The sequence below is a fragment of the Carcharhinus amblyrhynchos genome, chromosome 7, assembly GCF_965287045.1.
Source record: "Carcharhinus amblyrhynchos chromosome 7, sCarAmb.v2.hapA, whole genome shotgun sequence".
NCBI lineage: Eukaryota > Metazoa > Chordata > Chondrichthyes > Carcharhiniformes > Carcharhinidae > Carcharhinus > Carcharhinus amblyrhynchos.
This window is the reverse complement of record NC_137330.1, coordinates 61367908-61390767: the sequence shown is the minus strand read 5'-3', so window position 1 is coordinate 61390767 and position 22860 is coordinate 61367908. Positions and strand designations below refer to the sequence as shown.

Here is a 22860-nt window from a genome sequence, read left to right as displayed (position 1 = left end):
CCCCTCAAGATGCCTCGCTATTTCCTCCTTGATCACGGATTCTAACATTTTACCTACAACAGACGTTAAACTAACCGGCCTATAATTCCCTGCCTTTTGCCTGCCACTCTTCTTAAACAACAGCGTAACATTAGCCGTTTTCCAATCTTCCAGCACTTTCCCGGAATCCAGCGACGTTTGGAAAATAACCACCAAGGCATCCACTATCACCTCTGCCATTTCTTTCAGAACCCTCGGATGCATTCCATCCGGTCCTGGGGACTTGTCCACTATCAGTCCCTCCAGTCTGTCGAGCACCGCCTCTCTAGTAACAATAATGTCATTGAGACCCTCCAGTCCTACCACCTTTCCATCGCTAACACCCGGCAAATTATGCATGTCCTCCTCCATGAAGACCGAAACAAAAAAGTTATTCAAGACCTCAGCCATTTCCCCATCCCCTACCACTAAGTCCCCCCTCTAATCCTCTAAGGGTCCAATGTTCACCCGAGCCAGCCTCTTCCTTTTTATATATTTATAAAAACTTTTGCTATCCTTTTTTATATTAAGCGCTAGCCCAGCTTCATAGTTTCTCCTACCCTTCTTTATCAACTTCTTTGTCAATCTTTGTTGATATTTAAACCTCTCCCAATCCTCTTCTCGCCCACTACTCTTAGCTACTCTAAACGCCTCCGCTTTTAATTTAACACTTTCCTTCACCTCCTTCGTTATCCACGGCTTATTACCTCTCCTCCTACGGTCCTACTTAACCATCGGATTAAATTTCTGCTGAGCACCAAGAAAGATCTCCTTAAAGATCCTCCACTGCTCCTCAGCAGACCTACCTTCCAACGTGCTCCCCCAGTCAACATTCGCCAAGTCTTCTCTCATCCTACCGTGGTCCCCTCTGTTCAAACAAAGGACGCGTGTCCGGGAACCCACTTTCTCCTCCTCCATCTGCACCAGAAACTCTACCATACAATGATCACTCTCCCCAAGAGGATCCTTCACCACAGGGTCCCTAATTCTACCCGCCTCATTACATAACACCAGATCCAAGATAGCTCGCTCCCTCGTCAGCTCCAACACACACTGTTCAAGGAAACTAACCCGGCAGCATTCCAAGAACTCCTCCTCGAGCCCCCCACGTCCAACATGGGTCGACCAATCAATATGTAGATTGAAATCCCCCATAATTATCGCTGTTCCATTCCTGCACGCCGCACTTATTTGCGTGTTAACAGCCCACCCCACCTCCAGATCATTATTTGGGGGCCTATAGACGACACCCACCAGTGTCTTCCTCCCTTTGCCGTTCCTAATCTCCACCCACAACGATTCCACTTTCTGCTCTTTGGTTCCTATATCATCCCTTGCTACCACCCTGATGCTATCCTTAATCAGCAGAGCTACGCCCCCAACTTTTTCCTCCCACCTATCCTTCCTAAACACTTGATACCCCTGGACATTCAGCTCCCAGTCCCTGTCACCTTGCAGCCACGTCTCTGTAATGGCCACCAAATCATTTCCATTTGTGCTGATCTGCGCCACCAGCTCATCCACTTTATTCCGAATGCTTCGTGCATTCAGATAAAGTGCCTTCATCCCAGCCTTCACCTGGACCCTATTTGCCAGAACGCCACCAACCATACTCACGCCCCCTACTCCCTTTATTATTGGGACATCCTCGGCCTCTTCCCTTACCTGTACCCTCTCCTTAACTTCAGACCCCGTAATGTCACCTACCCTCGCACCCTCTCCCCCCTAATTAGTTTAAAGCCCTGTCTACAGTCCTATTTACACGATTCACCAGGACTCTGGTCCCAGCATGGCTCAGACCAACCCCATCCCACCTGAACAGGTCCCACCTACCCCAATACTGATGCCAATGCCCCATAAATTCAAACCCATTCCTCCCACACCAATCCCTAAGCCACCCTTTCACTTCCTTAATCTTATCAACCTTACGCCCGTCTGCACTCGGTTCAGGCAGTAGCCCAGAGATAACCACCTTGTTGGTTCTACTTTTTAATTCCATTCCCAGCTTTTCATACTCCCTTCCCAGATCCTCAGTTTGCATTTTGCCTACGTCATTGGCTCCCACATGTACCACGACGACCAGATTCTCACCCTCCCATTCCAGGTTCCTCTGCAGCCCAGATACGACATCCCGGACCCGAGCACCAGGCAGACAACACACCCTTCTGTGCACTTTGTCATTGTGACAAAGGACAGTGTCAATACCCTTCACCTCACTATCCCCAATTACTACTACGTTCCTTTTCACCTTCTCTTTGCCTATGTCCTGCGTCTGCATCACTGTACTGTGTGCAGTTTGCTCACCAATCTCACCTCCCTCGTTCTCGTCCAGACTGGAAGCAAGAACCTCAAACCTGTTATGCAGATTGAGAGGCTGAGGCATCCGCTCCCCACCCTCCTTCCTCCGCTCTCCACCCTCCTTCCTCCACTCCCCACCCTCCTTCCTCCGCTCAGCAGCCCCCTCTTGTTCCTGACCCTTAGAGTTAGCCAGTCTAGGGGTGGTGGATGTCACTTGCACCCCATTGACAATGGCACCCTCTCTCCCCCTGATGAGCCTCAGTGTCTGTAGCTCAGAGGCCAGCTCATCTACATTGAGCTGGAGCTCCTCCCAAGCCCTTTTGCTCCTAAGCCCTAATAGCTCGCTTTGCTTCCCTCTCACTCTGCTGCCTGCTCCAACGCTGCCCGCTGTCTACACCAGGCCTCCTTTTAAACCTGGCGCTGTTTTAAAGCCTGCTCCCCCACAACTCCCTGCTATCCACTCCCTTAGAATTCTTAAAGCAGTAAACACAAAAAGCCCACAAAAATGCTTTTAAATGATTTAAACAGTTCTACAAGGTAAGTTCTTACTACGAAAATGCTTTAAACTTATTTAAACAGGTTTTTAACAGGTAATTTCTTATCTGTCTCTCTGCTCCTTCACTCGTCTGCTCCATCTTTCAAGCAATGATTCTCAATGTATTTCCCTGGGCACCAATTCACCGTCGATGGGAATAGTCTTTGATTGTTTACTCTTCAAATATTTCACAATTTTGAAACTTTTCATAAAAGCCATTTCAAAAGAACAAAGAACAGTACAGCATAGGAGCAGGTCCTTCGGTCCTCCAAGCCTGCGCCGATCATGTTGTCCAATCTAGACCAACCACTTATATCCCTCCATTCCTATTTGTTCATATGCCTATCAAGATAAGGCTTAAGTGTGGCTAATGTTTCAACCACTTCACTTGGCAGTGCATTCCAGGCCTCCACCACCTTCGCGTAAAAAATCTTCCCCTGAATATGTCCACTGAACTTTTCCCCCCTTATCCTGAACTTTGCCCCCTTTTAATTGTCATTTCTGCCCTGGGACAAAGCTTCCAACTGTTCATCCTATTTATACCTTTCATAATTTTATAAACTTCTATCAGATCATCCCTCAGCCTTCATCTTTCCAGTTGATTCAATCTCTCCTTATAGCTAATACCTCTATACCGGGCAACATCCTGGTAAACCTTTTCTGTACTGTCTTCAAAGCCTGCATGTCCTTTTGGTATTCCAAATGTGGCCTAATCAACGTTTTATACAACTGTAACATAATTTGCCAACTTTTATTCTTGATGCCCCATCCAATGAAGGCAAGCATGCTATATGCTTTCTTTTCCACCTGTGCTGCCACTTTTAAGGATATGGAGACCTATACTCCCAGATCCCTCTGTGTGTCTATGCTCCTGATGGTTCTGCCATTTATTTTATAGCTCCCCACCTAAATTGGATCTACCAAAGTGCATCACCTCGCATTTGTCCGGATTAAATTCTATCTGCCATTTTTCGCCTTATTTTCCAGCCTATCTATATCCTGCTGTATTCTCTAGCAATCTACATCACTATCTGCAACTCCACCAATTTTAGTGTCATCTGCAAACTTGCTAATCAGACCAACTACGTTTTCTTCCAAGTCATTTATATATATTAGAAACAGCATAAGTCCTACCTCTGATCCCTGTGGACCACCACTCATTATAGATCTCCATTCAGAAAAACACCCTTCCACCACTACCCTCTGTCTTCTGTGGCCAAGCCGGTTGTGAATTCATCTAGCTAGTTCATCCTTGATCCCATGAGATTAAATCTTCTGCACCAGTCTGCCATGAGGGACCTTGTCAAATGCTTTACTAATGTCCATGTATACAACATCCACAACGCTTCCCTTGTCAATCATTATTAGTGAGACATGACGTCCCTCATACAAAACCATGCTGTCTGACGCTAACAAGACCATTCAGTTCCAAATGTGTATAGATCCTATTCCTAAGAATCTTCTCCAACAATTTCACCATCACTTAAATAAATAAATAAATAAATAAATTCGCTTGATGAAATGTTTATGGTTTGAACTATGGTTTGCTAGAGTCTTTGTTCTCCCATCTAGCAAAGTCAAGAAAATCATGTGGTATATCCAGTAAAGCAGAATGCAAAGATTTGTGTCCTTTAGGATCCCTGAACTAACCACAATTATCCAGATAGAAGTACATTCCAGATTGTAAAAAGGTGTGAGTGTTTGCTTTACAAGTGTATTTGTCGTAAAGGAAGATAGGAAACTAAGCTTCTATTGCCTGATCCAGTGGCTAGGACAAAAGTTAAAGGGTGGGATTTTTGGGCCCTTCCTGCCGGAGCGATTTTACAGTCTAGCCAAAGTTGAACCTCGCTGCAGATTTCCTAGCGGCAGCACTGGCAGTCCATGCAAATTGCCATCAACTTTGGCAAGACAGGAAGATCTTGGCCAATAATGAGCCCCCTTTGCTGCAGGAAAACCGACTGCTGGGGTGGAGAGGGATGGGGGATGGATGGCGGGGTGGAGTGCTGAAAAATTCCAGCCACGGTCTTGGTTCCACTATTGTTGTCTGTCGGCTTCTGACCGATAACCCTTCCTCAAATGAAAACAGATTAACTAGTGGTTCATATTATTGTTGCCAGTATGACCTCCCTATATGAAAAGTGTTTGACTATGAAACAAGTCACTGTATACACAATGACTTATTGTATGTTAAACACCTTAACATATTTCTCAGGTGTGATACAGTGCTATTTCCTTTGAATTCAGAATGACAGATACATGATACTCAATGTTTGCCATTCTAACTGTTTGCATTTTCTTCTGAGGAAGCAAGATTAACTGGATATTTTTGTAATTAAGCTAAGCTCTGGACATGCAACAAGTTCCGCTGTGGTGAAACGCGTTTACCCATGAGCCATTGTTCATGTTCTGATGATTGTTTGGAACATGGTGATTGCTGCACTGATTACAAGACGGTTTGTAAAGGTAAAGAATTTCAACTGTTCACGTTTTATCATTAGCCCAACCCGATGCGCTTAACTCTACAGTTACCTACATTAAATGTTTTCTGTAAGATGTGGCCCTATTTCCTCATCATATCTAGATTCAAATGTAAATTTCCTTTTTCCAGAGTTGTGGTACCAGCATAAGCCACTGTGTTATCTGTAGACTCAACGAAAGCGATTTAACTATTTTTTTCCTAAGTGCTGGGCGGTCTTTAAACTGGGAGAGCTTCAGATCTGACTTTTGGATATGTTTTTAGTGCCTCCCCTACCATTCACACTCTGCCTGCAAAAATATCAGCGAGTCTGTTGCTTGCTGCAGAAGTCTGTGGACAGGGCTTAATACACTTGAAACCCTGCAGAGGGAGATAGTGCGCATGTGCAGGCTTCTGATGCTGCACATGCACATTAGCAGTAGCGGGGGTCTGACAGAAAAGAGAGCTGTCAGGTCCCTGCTAGTGCAGGCTGTCAGAAGCAGCTGCCCCACCCCGCAATCGCAGGGTCCCGCGGATTGAGATATAGCCCCTGCAGACACCCTCCCCTCACCACCCAGACTGATTTTGGACCTCCCTCCCACACTGATTGCAGACCCGTTGCCTTTCCCCAACCAATCGCGGATCCACCGCCCTCCCCTGCAGAGTGGCAGTGAGGCCCCCCTCTCCCCCAATGATCCCTGCAGAGTGACAGCAGGCCCTTCCCCCACACTGACTCCACCATTAGTGGCCCTACTGCGACACTACCTGGTGGGCATTGTCCAGGTGCCAGGGTGGAATTCCCCAAGGGATACCCCCCCCTTGCCCTTGGCCTCCCTGAGGGGCCTCAGTAGCCTCTGGTTCCACCAGCAAGGCCAAGTCAACTGCTCCCCATTTATGGTATATGTATTTTTGCAAACTGCCCTGATGAGAAGTTACGGCAGCATTTCGTTTTTCCAGCAATATTTCTTATTTATTGAATGACAGAAGTTAACTGGTTTTGTGGTGTAATTTGAGTTAAAACACAAATTAATGTTTTATTTCTTTGTGTCAAGTATTTTCTTTTATTCATTCATGAGATTTGGGCATCACTGGCTGGCCAGCATTTATTATCCACCCCTAGTTGCCCTTGGAGGGCAGTTGAGAGTCAACCACGTTGCTGTGGCTCTGGAGTCACATGTAGGCCAGACCAAGTAAGGACGACAGATTTCTTTCCCTAAAGGATATTAGTAAACCAGATGGTTTTTTTCTGACAATTGACAATAGTTTCATGGTCATGAGTAGATTCTTAATTCTAGATTTTCTTTATTGAATTCAAATCCCACCATCTGCCATGGTGGGATTTGAACACAGGTTCCCAGAACATTAGCTGAGTTTCTGGATTGATGGTCTAGTGATGATACCACTAGGCTATCGCCTCCCCGTAAGTATTTATGGATTCCTGCCAGCTGTAGCATTGGTTCTAGGTGATGAATATGACAATAAGTGTACCTAATTTATTGAAAATACTCTGTTTGGGGGCCACTTGGAAATTTCAAAAGCTGACTTCTGTGATTTCATTTCTTGTGTAGCGGAAACACCCTGGATGGAAGATCAATGTGAAGAAATCCGTACTCCTCAATGTCCAGCAGGGTAAGAGATGCTGGAATTTGAAGAACCTGTCAGCTCAACGGTTTATGTCATAGAGGGAAAAGGAAACTTAGTGTGATGAAAATGGACAGGTTACATCCAAGAGAATCATTATTTGATTTGCCAGCACAGTGCACATTTTGGTTTGTGCATATAATCAATTTTCTAACACTCATTATACAGTAACCCAGTTAAGCAAATGCTTAAGTGTCCTGGAATTCGCTATGGTGGCACCCTTAGCTCGGAGTTATAAGTTTGACTGAGGGAGTGCTACACTGTCAGAAGGAGCCATGAGATGAGAGATAAAATGGAGATTTCATTTGCTCTCTCAGGTGGATGTTAAAGATACTGTGATAGTTATTTATTTAGAAGAGCTGGTGAGTTCTGGCTAATTTCCTGATGAATCAACATTGCAAAAGGAGATTATCTCTTCATTTTCACATGGCTGCTTGTGGGACATTGTCATGTGAAAAATGGCTGCCACATTTTCTATATACAACAGTGACTGCACCTCAGAAGAATTGTATTGTCTATCAAGCACTTTGGAACACTGGAGGTCATTGAAAGTGCAATATAAATGCAAGTCTTTCTTTGTGCACCAAGCATTGTGAAAAATGCAAGTATTTAGCGACCCAACAGGAAGGCAAGCAGAATTCTGCAGGGTTCCAGGACATGAATCAGGCATCAGCTCCCAGTTGAGCTGCACCAAAAATTGATTGCAGACAGACACGTTTCATTTCTCCAGACATACCCGCAGATCAGGCTTTAAATTAGTAAGGGGAAGGGAAGGTTAATGTAAGAAAAAAAGACTACAGCCAGAATCTCATCACTGTTCACGCTGGTACGAATTTCCCATCCCACTGCAGTGAACGGAGATTTGGCTGGCCTCCAAATTCTCTGACCTCCCTGCAGCAGGTGCATGGCGTGAACGGAAGGTAAGAGTGCATCCGACAAGTCCTAAGAGGGATGAACAGAGTAGCCATTTTGGTACAATCAACAGACTGTGTTAAACTCTGTTCTTCCCCCTTCCTGACAATGTTAATGAAGAATATTGACCAAGGTCACATCAGCGAAAAATAATAAGGATCAAAATTAAAGGTACTATATCTGAATACACAAATAATTTGTAACAAGAGGGACGAATGAGTGGTTTAAGCACACAGACTACACAAAAGTTATAAAAGAAGATTTATTCATTCCTCTGGCAGCAAAGCAGTATCAACCCTCAAGAAAAAGCATAATTCCAAGAAATAAGCTGTTTACAGAACACTCACTGCTGATGCTTCGGATCTCTTTTCTACTTGTAGTCTTGGCTTTCCAACATACCCTTCATCAGGCTTGTTCTGTTGTACAGCTCCTGACTGCAGTCCAGTTTTCTCACTCTCTTTCTCTCATGAGGCTTCTCAGACTAGGAGTGCTATCAGTTGGTTTGACTAGGTTTCCAATTCCCTTACTGACTCTTTAGCCATACTAAGGGCTTTAAGCTACCCTGGGCTCCTGCTACTGTGAAGCCTTGGACTCACCCTTGCTGTTTTCTCCCTCACCTCATGGCATCTGTCTCTGCCCCTCAGATTGTCAAAGACATTGCTCCCAAAAAGAAGAGGGCCAAACAGTTCGCCTGCTCAGTGCTCTCCCACAACATTGTCACCTGCTGTCAGAGGCCCTGTCACATGAATTAATAGCAAAAAAGAGACAAATGCATCTACCTCGTAACCATCATTGAGATCGCTGCAGGGTAACCAAGGTTAGGAACTATCACCGTACTTGTTTTTTCTGAAAAGAAAAACAAAATGGCAAGGCACATCTGTTAAACCTGATTATAGGTGATGAGATAAAATTGGGAGCGAGAAAGCATCTTACGTGTGTTGGACTGGAGGAGGAGGAGGGGATCTGGGTCAGACTGTGAGGAGGAGGGGAGTCGAATTGGCCTTGGGAGATTAGAGTCAGGCCAGGAGGGGGAGGGGGCATCTGTGTTGGATCAAAGTTTGTTTGGTTGTGGTGGTGGGTATTGGTGTTCCCCTACGAGTCAGGGTGGGAGTGCTAGTGGGAGTAGGGTCGCTTGGGGAGTCATGGGTGTGCAGTGTGTCCCATGTTAGGCTCAGTCTGGTTGTTTAAAATAGTTACTCTGGTGTTAGAAGTGTTTTTATCCTTCCAATTCTTTCAGAGTAAAACTGGCAGAACTATCTGAAGTTAATGATTTAAATCACATTGTTGGATGGTTACCAGCACAGCACAATTGTCCACGGGAAGTTGGTTCTTAAAAACCCTTATGTGGGAACTTCATAGAGGAATTCTCCAGCACATTATTGTGATATCCAGAAAATGCAGCACTGGAGAATCAGGAAATTATGAGCCAATGCTGGACATAGTATAAATAATTAATTTTAGTAAAGAATGGTACTTGGGAAATGAGTTGTACTAAAAACCAATCAATCCACTGGACCTGATGGTCTACAACTGAGGGTTTTAAAAGAGGTTCCTGTTGAGATAGAAGATGCATTAGTTTTAATCTTCCCGAATCCCCTTGATTCTAGAATGAGCCCTTTGGATTTCAAGGAAGCAAATATAACGCCACTGATCAAAGGGGAGAAAGAAAATAGAGAACTGTATGCTAATTAACCTGACATCAGTATCAAGTAAAATGTTAGAATCTGTTATTTAGCACTATGGGTGTACCTCCACCTCAGGGGCTGCAGTGGTTCAAGAAGGCAGTTCACCACCACCTTCTCAAGGGCAACTAGGAATGGGCAATAAATACTGCCAGTGACGCCCACATCCTGAAAATTAAGGATATGGTAGTAGGGCACTTAGGAAATCCTAATTTGATTAGACAGTTGACAGAAATTTATGAAAGGGAAATTGTATTATCAAACGAACAAGAGAATTTTGATGGTATAATTAACAGGAAAGATAAGGCAAAACCAGTAGATGTAGTATATTTGAATTTTCAAAAAGCTTTTGATAAAGTGCTGCGCAAAAGATTGTTACACATATGTTACCTAGATGGGGTTGGGGGATAATACATTAACTAATTCTCAGTCTATGCTAATGAATAGAAAACAGAGCGGGGATAAATGGGATATTTGTGGGATGACAGGTGTAACTAGTAGATTGCTGAAAGGGTCAGTATCAGACGTTTTGAATTTATAATCCCTATCAATGAAGTGGATGAGGGGACTGAGTGTATCCAAGTTTGCTGATGATACAAAATTAACTGGGGAGATAAGTGGTGAGTAGGATGCATAGAGGTTGTGAGGGATATAGACAGGTTGAACGTTTTGGCAAGAGGATACCAGATAGGATATAATATTGGAAAGTGTGAGAATTAGCCAATTTGGTTTGAAAAATAGAAAAGCAGAATAATTTTAAATGGTGAGGGATTAATAAATATTGGTATGAATAAAGATTTGGATATCCTTGTACATGCATCACAGAGAGAGAGATAACATAGCAAGTACAGTAAGCAATTGGCAAACAGTATACTCGCCTTTATTGCAGGAGTTTGGAGTATTAGATTAAGGGATTAATGCTCTATGAAGCGTTAAATAGCTGCAGGGCTGCTGGCATTGATGGGGATGTGTTACCTGACAATATTTTTGGTGGCAAGGTGGGATCTGAAAATCCTGTCTCTGGAGTACTAGATAGAATTTTGATTTCTTTACCAAAGGAAACATATACTTGCCATGGAGGGGTGCAACAGAAGTTTGATTCCTGGAATGATGGTGCTGTCCTATGAGATCGAGTAAATTGGGCCTATATTCTCTGAAATTTAGAAGAATGAAAGATGATCTCATTCAAACACATAAAACACTTAGGGGGTTTAAACAAGATAGATGCTGACAGGCTGTTTCCCAGGAATAGTCTTAGGATAAGGAATTAATCATTTGAGTCTAAAATGTGAAGAAATGTCTTCACTCAGAATTGTGAGTCATTAGAATGCTCTAACTCAGAGCGCTGTGGTTAGTCAGTTGTCGAGCATATACAAGCCTGTATTCAATATACTTTTAGGCACCCAAGGTTATGGAAATAGCAGGAACATGCTGTTGATCTAGAAGTTCAGTTGTGTTCGTATCAGATGCTGGAACAGGTTTGAAAGCCCCTATATTCTACTCCTGCTCCTATTTCATTTGTTCTTGAATTCCTATCAGATAATATTCTGACGGGGGCCAAAGAAGTTGCTAACCAGGGAATTCCTTTCTCCGACCACACCTTTTGTGTTGCCAGAAACCAGGGTTGATATTTAATGGAGGTGATGGGGGTGTGTCGGGGGGGGGGGGGGGGGGAGAGGGTTGGTGGGGGGGGGGGAGGAGGAGGAGGAGTGGTGTCTCATCTGCACCACATTACCTTTTATCCGAAAAGTCCGCCATGTTAATTGTCTCTCAGCTACTTAAACTGGCAGTGGTGAGCCTATACTGGGATAAAGGACACAGGTGTATGTGTTATAGGTAAAAGACACCTCTATGACTGTTGGGGAGTCAAAATACAGTGAATTTTATTTCAAAAGCTTTTGGGAGAAACCTGGTCCTAACTGTGGTTTACCAGGCTTCTCATTGAACACAAATACATGTGGGTATTTATACATCACGAATCCCAGTATCAATCACAACGCAAACTCCTGATTCCAGTTAGGACTGCAGGTCTTCCTATTTTGATCACAACGCAAACTCCCAATTCAACCAGGACTCACAGTCCATCTGGCAGCTGCAGTCACGATATAATCTTTGGTCCGATCATGACCCACAACGCTTCCAGCGGCGTTGCATTTCCTTCCTTGAAGTTACTTGGGCAGCCGCAGCTGTCCCAGCAGGACGCTTCCTGTTAAAAAGCCGGTATCGCAATCTATCTACAATGTTCATTTAGCACAAACAGGTAGGTTTGCAATGTCTGCAAAATTAACATTCATATTTGACTATCTGTCTTTGTGGAAATGAAAGTTAAAGAATAACAGACATGAACAAGTAAAGAAAACATGAATAAATAATTTATATTGATACCAGGAGCAGTATAAGCTTAAGGAGATCAGCCACGAGGAAGGGTTATGTTTGTGATGTATGCTAGGTACAAAAATGCATTAAATTCATTAACCCTGCCTCTATTTCAGTAAGAGTCTGAGTTGCAGAGAGCTGTCGAACAATTAGAAGCTAGCAGCTGACATTGCAGTCAGTGGCAGGAAGGTGGCAGCTGTTGCTGACAATGCACCGTGCCAAAGCCCAGGATCAGTGAGCGACGACAGGTGACTGATTGGTAGAATGGGTATTGCAGGTGGGGTCATGGAGGAGAGGGGATCAGCAGCAAAGGCAGGAGATAGCTTTCAGTGGTGTCCCCCACCCTGCCTTCTTTCCTGATGCCAGGTTCCTCAATCAGACTTTGAATGCCTTTGAATGAGCAGCCTTCCCTCCATCTTGAAAGCTGATGCTGAATGGTGAGTCTCCTCTGGGTAAATACCAGCAGACATGGAATGAGGACATTGCCTAGTTGTGGGCCTCAATGGTTGGCAGCACAGGAAGGCTCCAGCCTTCCAGCCATGGATTTAATAGGGGCAGAAACGAGAAGGTAGCAGCAACCCCACTCGCCACTTTCTCACTGAATTGAATGCCCCATGCCACCAAATTCACCACAAGGAGGGCATTAAATTCCACCCCAAATCTTGTGCAAAGTGAAGTTCTGCCTTAAGCAAGCAACCCTGGAAATGCAGAGGGCAGGCTGGGATGTCTTGTATCAGGTTCTGGATGAACTTTACTGCATGACCAGTGATTCAAAGCTGGGAGTATGCAAGTTAATACAATTTGTGGTTTTTATTCTGTAATGTTGCAGATGCAGCAAACCATATGCTGATGTGCAATTGTTAGTATTTGCACTCTTTTTACAAGCTGATCTTTAACAGTTTGCCAAGCTTATTAGGTTCTCTGTTGAGCTTAGTGTGAGACAGAGTCTGATGTATCCTTTATTACACCATTGTAAATTATACAGAGGTAATATAACTTGTGATCCTTGATTTCAGGTTTTCTCGCCCACCTTTGATTTTGATTTCATTGGATGGTTTCAGAGCCGAGTATTTAAAGACCTGGTGCAGCTTTCTGCCAGTAATTGAGAAACTCAGTAAGTAACTAAAAACAGAAATGAAGTGAAAGCCTCCAGCCAGCTGGAATATATGCTTACGCTCAAAATCCTACTCTGTTAGAGTAAACACACTTTTGGGTTGATATTATGCAGTACAAAAGTACTACCCAAAGTACTAACCCATCTATAGGAACTTCCTGCCAGCTATTTTAACAAAGCAATAATAAATGGATTAATATCTTTATAAAAAAATTTCTGTACAATGTGTTACATTACCAATAACATACAGCACAGTTTCAATCCACTTGTTCCTTTCCCCAATTTAAACTTTCTAAACCTGTTTTAATTATCTGGAAAATGCATTCAAATGTAATTTTCCAAAATCCTAAAAACATCCTTGAGCTATGTTTTGTTTTTAAATAATAGTGACAAAATCCAAATTTGAAAAATGCAAACTGAAATTCTAACCACTTCTCTGATAAAATTGTAAGACAAAAAAAGATACTATTTTGAGACATTATGGAATTGAGTTTTAAACCAGACACAGGGGATTAAACATTCAGTGATTCGTGACCTGCCCATCCCCATTCTGTTGATACTAAATTTGGTGCTCACACCTCAGTGTGCTGATTGTGACATGAGGCTTCTTTACTGCTTGCTGCCTCTGTGCTGAGTAAGGAGCCAGAGACTTTTGTAATTAGATTATGTAAAGTGAGAAGATGTTTAAAGATGGGAGGTCATTCTTAAAGGGAAGCTGCAATGAAGAAGCTTGCCAGAAATTTAAAAATGGAAAATGGATCAACGTGCAAAAAGGATGTTCGAGAGTGTTAGGTGTGGTGGTAGCAAAAATAGTGTCGGAGGTGGGTAGGAAGAGAGACACCATGGATTGCTGGAGTGGGAATGGGGGAAGGGGGAATGGGACAAGAGGTCCTGGAGGACTGCTGTCATTAATAAATGGGAGCAGGTGACTTGTAGGCCAGCCTTTGGAGTCTGGAACCAAGGACCTGACAGCTGTGCTACAAACAGTCTAATGATCTCACCTGGGTGGTCAAGGTGAGTGACTGTATCTTCGTAAAATATCTCCTACACCCCCACATAAAACCAGCTTTTCATGCTGCTCAATGCAGCACACCCCAACACTTACCCAGCAGTATTCACCGGAGCTCAGCATTCATGCTAACATTCAGAGACTCTACCTCACCCTCCTGATGATGTCAGCCTTGCACCCAACTCATGCTGCGTCCACATGACACAAGTTACGAGCCCTGGCAAGCACATCACATACACAGTGTTGCCTAATCACCGATAACCTGCCCTCTCTCTAGCATACAAGGTGAAACACAATAGCAGGGAAAGAGCAAGCAAGAGACAAGGACACCCACATCTTCAGTGCCACATGAACAAAATAGTTCCCAGTGTTATGGGGCCAGCTGCAATGGGACATATGGCATTCGATATCACTGAGAACACTGACAATCATGGCATTTTCCTTTCTTGTGCCCTTCTTAAAAAACAATTTATCCTTATCCTGCTATCTAGAATAATGAGTCAGTTACAGATGGTGTGACCATGGATCTCCTGCTTCCCACCTCAACGTTCCTTCACCATTTCCACTTTCCTGTTCCAAGTCCCTGTTTTCAGACGCCCAAGAGCTTCCACCTGGCCAACCACAAGAGACCCAGAAGGAGGGAAGAGAGCATCACTGACAAGGAGGCACTGTCTCTTGATCTGACACACAGCCTGCAACTCAAATACCTCATATACTTCAGGGGCAGGTATAAGATTGAGATCAGCACATGATGAGTCAACCAGTCATTAGTCAAGCCCGGCCAGGGATAAAGGATGGTCCATTTAACAGCTTACCAGAGGATGAGTTCTGCGGATGAGAACCATTTAAGAGAATGCTAAAGGACATGTACACCAAGGTACTGGGTGTATTGACTGGCCTGCCAGACAGCATTCTGTCACAAATAAGAGGCAAGAAAGTGTCCAGTTCCAAGTTGGCAGGAGGCAATTTATCAAAGTATACCCTCTCTGCAGCCTCTGCTCCATCTCCCTGTTGTGCTGCAGACCCACAGGTACCATGACTGCCGCCTCCAAACTTGTTGGAGCCTTTCTATGGACAGGTCACTAAGTGTTCTGCCTTTCCCACGTGCAGCAATTCTCCCTATCAGAACCCAGAGGGCACCATAACATCTTCAAAATTACTTCAGAATACTTCCATGCACTTGGCATTTGTCATAGCAGAATCTCTTAAATATTGCTTTATATGCAATATTTATAAGACTTTATAAGACTTCTTGAGAAGGTGAGAGGGCATGGGATCCAAGGGCCTTTGGCCTTGTGGATCCAGAACTGGCTTGCCTGCAGAAGGCAGAGAGTGGTTGTGGATGGGGCTTTTTCTGAATGGAGGTCAGTCACCAGCGGAGTGCCTCAAGGATCTGTTCTGGGACCCTTGTTGTTTGTCATTTTCATAAATGACCTGGATGAGGAAGTGGAGGGATGGGTAAGTAAGTTCGCTGATGACACAAAGGTCGGTGGTGTTGTGGATGATCTGGAAGGATGGCAAAAGTTGCAGCAGGACATAGATAGGATGCAGGACTGGGCGGAGAAGTGGCAGATGGACTTCAACGCGGATAAATGTGTAGTCGTCCATTTTGGCAGAACCAACGGGATGAACGAGTACACTATCAAGGGCAGAAGTCTGAGTAGTGTTGAGGAGCAGAAGGATCTTGGGGTCCGGGTCCACAGGACTCTTAAATCGGCCTCGCAGGTGGAGGAGGTGGTCAAGAAGGCGTATGGTGTACTGGCCTTCATTAATCGAGGGATTGAGTTTAGGAGTCGGGAGGTAATGCTGGAACTTTATAAGACCCTTGTCAGGCCTCATTTAGAGTATTGTGCGCAGTTCTGGTCGCCTCACTATAGGAAAGATGTAGAAGCTATTGAAAGGGTACAGAGGAGATTTACAAGGATGTTGCCTGGACTGGGAGGCATGCCTTATGAAGTTAGGTTGAGGGAGCTGGGACTCTTTTCCCTGGAGAGACGAAGGTTGAGAGGCGACCTGATAGAAGTTTACAAAATGTTGAGAGGAATAGATAGGGTGGACTCTCAGAGGCTATTTCCCCGGGTTGAAATGGTCGCTACGAGAGGACACAGATTTAAGGTGCGGGGAGGGAGGTTCAGAAGTGATGTTAGGGGTAAGTTTTTCACTCAGAGGGTGGTGAGTGAATGGAATCGGCTGCCGTCAGTGGTGGTGGAGGCGAACTCGCTGGGGTCTTTTAAAAGACTCCTGGATGAGTATATGGGGTTTAATGAGATTGAGGGTTATAGATAGGTCTGTAGGTTGGTAGGTGATGATGTGATCGGCGCAACTTGTGGGCCGAAGGGCCTGTTTGTGCTGTAGTGTTCTATGTTCTATGTTCTATGTTCTATGCAACAAGTGCCTGACCTTTGAAGTAGCACCTGTACAGGGCCCATCTTGCAGGTTTGCCACTGTTGGTTGCAGAGTGACAAGCGAGTACACTGTCTTGATCTTCATGAATACATATTCTGGTTACGCTGTGTGACATCAGGACAGTATTCCTTCATTAGCTTCCAGATCAACAGGACCACCCATGAGACCTTCCCACAAGGTATGCCATATGAGCCATGTTGGAGCTGACAGGTGGTGATACAGTGTGCCACAGTGAAACAATGTGTAGCCTCCACAGTGCTAAAGTAATTCATTGTACTAGTTTTCTCACTAATGCTTTGTACAGTAGCAGCTGCAGTTCATGCTTTTATATTCTATTCCTTTAGCAATAAATGCCAAGATTTTATTTGCCTTTCTTATTATCTGCTGTACCTGCACATTAGTTTTCTGCAAGTCATAAATGAGAACACCCAAATCCCTCTGCACTGAAGCAGTCCAAAGTTTCTTTCCATTTAGATAGTAATTTGCCTTCGCATTTTTCCTGCCAAAATGCATAACATCACAATTATCCATGTTAAACTCCATCTATTTTACCCCATTCAGTTAACTTATCCATTTGTAAATTTCTTACTTCAGTATCACAACTTATTATCCCGTCTATTTTAGTTTCACTTGCAAATTTGACTTTGATACTTACTATTTCTGTTTCCAAGTAATCAACATAGATTATAAATAGTTGGGGTCAGAGGACTGAACCCTGCAGCATCCATCTTGCCAGCCAGAGAAAGACCTATTTATCCCAACTCTCTAATTTCTGTTGGTTAGCCAATCCTCTATTCAAGCTAACAAATTACCCCAAAGTCTATGTGAACTAACCAATGTTGCACAACCCTCTGAGAGAAAAAAATTCTCCTCATCTCTGTCCTATAAAAGCAGCTCCTAGTTGTGAAACAATGACCCCTTGTTCTGAACCCATCCACGAGGGGAAACATCCTATCACTGTCAGCCTTGTCAATACCACTCAGGGTTTTACATATATTAATCAATTTACCCTCACTTTTCTAAACTCCAGTGGAAACAAGCCTAAGCTGTCCAATCTATCCTGACAAGACAACCTGCTCATACCAGGTACCAATTTAATATACCTCCTCTAAATATCCCCCAACACATTTACATCCTCCCTTAAATAAGAAGACCAAAACTGCATACTGTATTTGAGAAGCAGTCTCACCAGTGCCCTATTTAACTGAAGCATAACATACCTTTATGTTCAATTCCTCTTGTAATAAAGGGTACTATTTCATTAGCCTTCTTGATTACATGTTACTTCTGCTTAATTTTTTTAAATCATACACTAGAACATCGAAATCCCTCTGCACTGCAGCATTCTGTGGTCATTCTCCATTTAAATAACAATCTGCTTTTTTATTCTTCTTGCCAAAACTAACCACTTCACATTTTCCCACATTATACCCCATCAGCCAAATTTTTGCACACTCACTCAATCTATCAATGTCCATTTGCAAACTCTATACATCTTCTTCACAGCATGCTTTCCTGCCTAACTTTGTGTAATCTACAAATTGAGCTAACATGCCGTTGCTTCCCTCATCTAAGTTATTGATATAAAGTGTAAAAAGTTGAGGCCTCAGCACAGACCCAGTGGGACTCCACTGATCACATCCTGCCAATCAGAAAAAGACCCATTTATGCATGCTCTCTGTTTTCTGCCAGCCAGCCAATCTTCAATTCAGGTTAAAATGTTACAACGTGAATATTTATTTTTTGCAATAATCTTTGATATGGCATCTTATCAAATGCTTTCTGGAAATCCAAATATAGAATGCCTACCAAGATCTGAACATAGAACATAGACTGTACAGCACAGCACAGGCCCTTCAGCCCTTGATATGGTGCCGAGCTATGTCCAAACCCAAGATCAAGCTATTCCCAGTCCCTATCATTCTGGTGTGCTCCATGTGCCCATCCGGTAATCACTTGAAAGTTCCTAAAGAGTTGACTCCACTATCACAGCAGGCAGCCCATTCCACACCCCAACCGTTTTCTGAGTAAAGAAGATACTCTCTGAGTACCTCGGATATCCCTCCTATATCTCCCACCATGAACTTTATAGTTATGCCCCCTAGTAACAGCTACATCCATCTGAGGAAATAGTATCTGAACATCCACTCTATCTAACCCCCCCATCATCTTATAAACCTCTGTTAAGTCACCTCTCATCCTCCTCTGCTCTAAAGAGAAAAGCCCCAGCTCCCTCAACTTTTCCTCATAAGACCTAGCCTCCAAACCAGGTAGCATCCTGGTAAATCTCCTCTGCACTCTCTCCAATGTTTCCACATCCTCCTTACAGTGAGGTGACCAGAACTGCACACAATATTCCAAATGTGGTCTCACCAAGGTCCTGTATAGTTGCAGCATAATCCCATGGCTCTTAAACTCAAACCCTCTGTTAATAAACGCTATCACACTATAAGCCTTCTTCATGGCTCTATCCACTTTAGTGGCAACCTTCAGAGATCTGTGGATATGAACCCCAAGATCTCTCTGTTCCTCTACATTCTTCAGAACCCTGCCGTTGATCCTGTAATCTGTATTCAAATTTGTCCTACCAAAATGAATCACCTCACACCCATCAGGGTTAAACTCCATCTGTCACTTTTCAGCCCAGCTCTGCATCCTATCAATGTCTTTTTGCAGCCTACAAGAGCCCTCCACCTCATCCACTACTCCACCAACCTTGGTGTCATCAGCAAATTTACAACCCATCCTTCAGCCCCCTCTTCCAAGTCATTGACAAAAATCACAAATAGTAGAGGACCCAGCACTGATCCCTGTGGTACACCACTGGTAACTAGCCTCCAGTCTGAAAATTTTCCCTCCACCACCACCCTCTGTCTTCTATGAGACAGCCAGTTACTTATCCAATCGGCCAAATTTCCTTCCATCACACACTCCTCCTTACTTTCTTCATAAGCCTACCATGGGGAACCTTATCAAACACCTTACTAAAATCCATGTATGTGACATCAACTGCTCTACCTTCATCTACACACTTAGTTACCTCCTCAAAGAATGCAGTCAAATTTGTGAGGCAAGACTTACCCCTCACGAATCTGTGCTGACTATCCTGGATTAAACTGCATCTTTCCAGTAGTTGAGCAGCATCTGAGTGCTGCTCAACAACTAAAAATACAGCTGATTCCTATAAAAATACAACACAGTTGTCAAGAAGTGAAACCTTCAATAAGAAAAACAAATCATCCTCTCAGACCATAGCCACTGAGAGTTTACTGAGTACTGCAAGGGTTCTTCCTCATCACTCAGCGCAGAGCCAATTCAGATCCAGCAGGTCTTTATTGGGATAGCCATCATCTGCTGCATTGCCATCAGTATCTGCCACCACTGGTCTTATTTTGTGAAGAACTGAGAGATCCTAACTTCCTTGTCTGCTGTGGGTCTAGTGGATGAGTCTCCATGAAAAAAAGGAATTTATTGCTGAATGTATATATTTCCTCAGCTTCTCAGAATTCCCACTGCTTCAAAGTAAAATGGTGAAGGTTGTTGCATGAAACTGTGTTATTCAAGTGGTGGGCATCAATCTGTTTTTTCTAGGATTTCTAGAATAATGCCAACAGTGCCACGCATTAATAGAAGAACTATCGACAATCAAGGGTCCGTCACCCTTTGTAGTGAAGAGGAGCAAGAATTCTGCATTTGATTAGCATGGCTATGGTGCCTGGACATTGTTACTTGACATTCTGATAGATAAAGGGTCATTGGCTGAAACCAGTCAAGATCATCTGCTAGTATGTTAACAGCAGCTCCAATATCAGTTTTAAAAGTACCACCAAAGCCTTGAGCTTGGACTGTAACGGGCCATTGGTCTGGATTCAGACTATCAACTTCCCAAAGATGTCCATAATTTTGTCTTTTTCTTGACATTGCATTTCTTGGAAGGAATGTATTTCATAAATACTTCCTGGTCTTTGACTTCAATTAATTTCTTCACATAACATGGTGACATAACTGATGCTTCTTTTCTCCTGTCAGAGATATGGATCAAATAATTTATCTCACTGATTCTTTTAGCTACCTTGTGCAGACCACTAAATTTGGCCCTGGAAGTATCGTTTAGCAGTGGCATCAGTATTAGGACCTGTTCTCCTGCCTGGAGAGTTTGGCTCTCATTGTGCCTGTCTGCCTGTTTTTTGATGACTTTCTGGGAGGCATTTAAATGTACTTCGGACACAGCAAAAGCGTTAAAGATTCTTTTCTGGTGTTAAGATATATACTGCAATAATGAGATTGTCCTCCCTGGTGTAAGACTCCATTTTTGGGTCTAAAAGGTCTGTACCTATTCTTGATATTGATAGCACACAACAGCTTGGATACCATGTCACTAAATGTGAAACACCTTTATTAAATCTCTAAACAATAGCACATACTCGCAGTAACTTTGCTTAGGAATCCTGCAAACTTGGGTCCATCTCAGGTGGTCAGCCCTTTAACAGATCTCACAGTGTAATTTTGGAAAAACTGATCAGGCCATTCCATACCTCCCTTTCGAAGAGGAGACTGACTGTAGTAACAATATCCTTGAGGGCTCTGTCTTTTTACATTTCCCTGAACCTGATCATTGGCATAAATGATAGTACCTTAAATCAGATTCTGATTCGATTATTAATCCCACTCTGGCCATCCAGAGCCACTTCTAGATGGTCATATTCTTCCCTCACAAAGGGGGGACATTTCCAGGTGAATGCCAACAATGGATATGATCACAGTATCTTGAGGCAGGAAGAAGGTCATTAACACATTCCCGAGTGGGACTTCATTCCAGGGCGCATCCACTGATGGAGCACGATCCTGGAATCTCAATCCCCAGGTACATTCCTGCTAATAGTAAATTTCAGGCACTGTGACTGACCAGAATCATATTTAAAGAAAAATGCAATATTGTTTAATTTTCAAATAACTTGTAAATTTTGATGCAATCTTTTAAAAAAAAATCTGCTTTACTGAAGTTAAGGTTGGAATTCTCCAACTGCTCTTTAGCAACAGTTTCTCTGGTCCTCTTGGCAGCTTACACTTGCTTTGGTTTTCCCGTGGCGTGGGTGGCTACAATGGGAAATCCCACTGACAATGGAGATCCAGTCGTTAGGGAATGGCATGGTGCCTCTCCCAAGAAACCTGCTGATGGGAGGCCAGGAAATTCTGGCCTAAGAATGCACAAGGAATGAAAGATAGATTTTGCTCCTGGAGTACTTGCGTGTAAAGGGTCACCAGGATGGATTGCATGTCTGTAATGGGGGAACCTGATTTTCCATCTATTTGAATGAATGGACAGAAAAGCACACAGGTCCTGCTTTGAGTTGCAAAGCTCCTTGTCCAATTTTTCACTCTGAATCGCCTGTCCAGAGTACAATATACCAAACAATAAATGGTCAAACTGGCCCTACCCTCTTAATATTTGAGACATTTGAAAATGAGTTTTGCCACAAAATGCAGGGATAACTTACTTTTCACACATATTCCCTCAGAATTAATCTATAATTAGGATTGGGAATTAATTTGGTCATAACAAATCTGAGCAATAGGTCCCAAGATTCCACCATAAGGTTTAGAGGAATTCCAACATTTTGAATTGGATTTCACAGCTGGTTGAGATCGACTTAATGAAATTGTGTTCCACATGTACCGTGTAAGGCAAACTGCAGTGTTTCTACATCATTTTGTGCATTAAGTTTCAGCCCAAAATGATTTTTCATCTCAAAGAGTCTTACTTTGCTTTGCGCTGTTGAGTCAGGTCATTCCCAGACTTGGGTTGCGTTTGTAGTTGTTCCAAAATTGCAGTGCCCACGGATTATCTTGTTTCTACACTTTTTAACTCAAGAAAATTAATTTTATACCATGGTAAACAAAATAAACTGAGATTATGTTGTCAGACTATGACTGAAATAAAATGACATTTTATTTAACTCTTTAGAAATAGAATTAAACATGATGTGATTATTCCAGAGACCTGTGGAACACATTCCCAGTACATGAGAGCCATGTACCCGACTAAAACATTTCCTAATCACTACACCATCGTCACGGTAAGTTTTGTTTTTAATTCCAGGTGACTTTCTGTCAATATTCTGTGGTTTGTGCTGCCCCAGAATTAAAAGCAAGCAAAATCATAAAGACAGGGTGGTACGGTGGCACAGTAGTCAGCGCTGCTGCCTCACAGCACCAGGAACCCAGGTTCAATTCCCGGCTTGGGTCACTGTCTGTGTGGAGTTTGCACATTCTCCCCATGTCTGTGTGGGTTTCCTCTTGTTGCTCCAGCTTCCTCCCACAGTACAAAGATGTGCGGATTAGTTTGATCACCAATGCTAAATTAATCATAGTTTCAGGGGGATTAGCAGTCTAAATATGTGGGATAGCGTGGGA

At 43.3% G+C, this 22860-nt stretch overlaps 1 protein-coding gene across 1 annotated transcript in view; it reads left to right on the top strand.

Annotated features, from left to right (window-relative positions):
- LOC145344995 (ectonucleotide pyrophosphatase/phosphodiesterase family member 3) overlaps positions 1-22860 on the top strand; it is a 101645-nt gene that overhangs the window by 17203 nt on the left and 61582 nt on the right. The window contains exons 4-7 of the mRNA XM_080192434.1: positions 5189-5314; positions 6875-6935; positions 12934-13031; positions 22444-22523. Coding sequence (XP_080048560.1) covers positions 5189-5314; positions 6875-6935; positions 12934-13031; positions 22444-22523 — 365 coding nt within the window. The remainder of the gene's footprint in view (positions 1-5188; positions 5315-6874; positions 6936-12933; positions 13032-22443; positions 22524-22860) is intronic.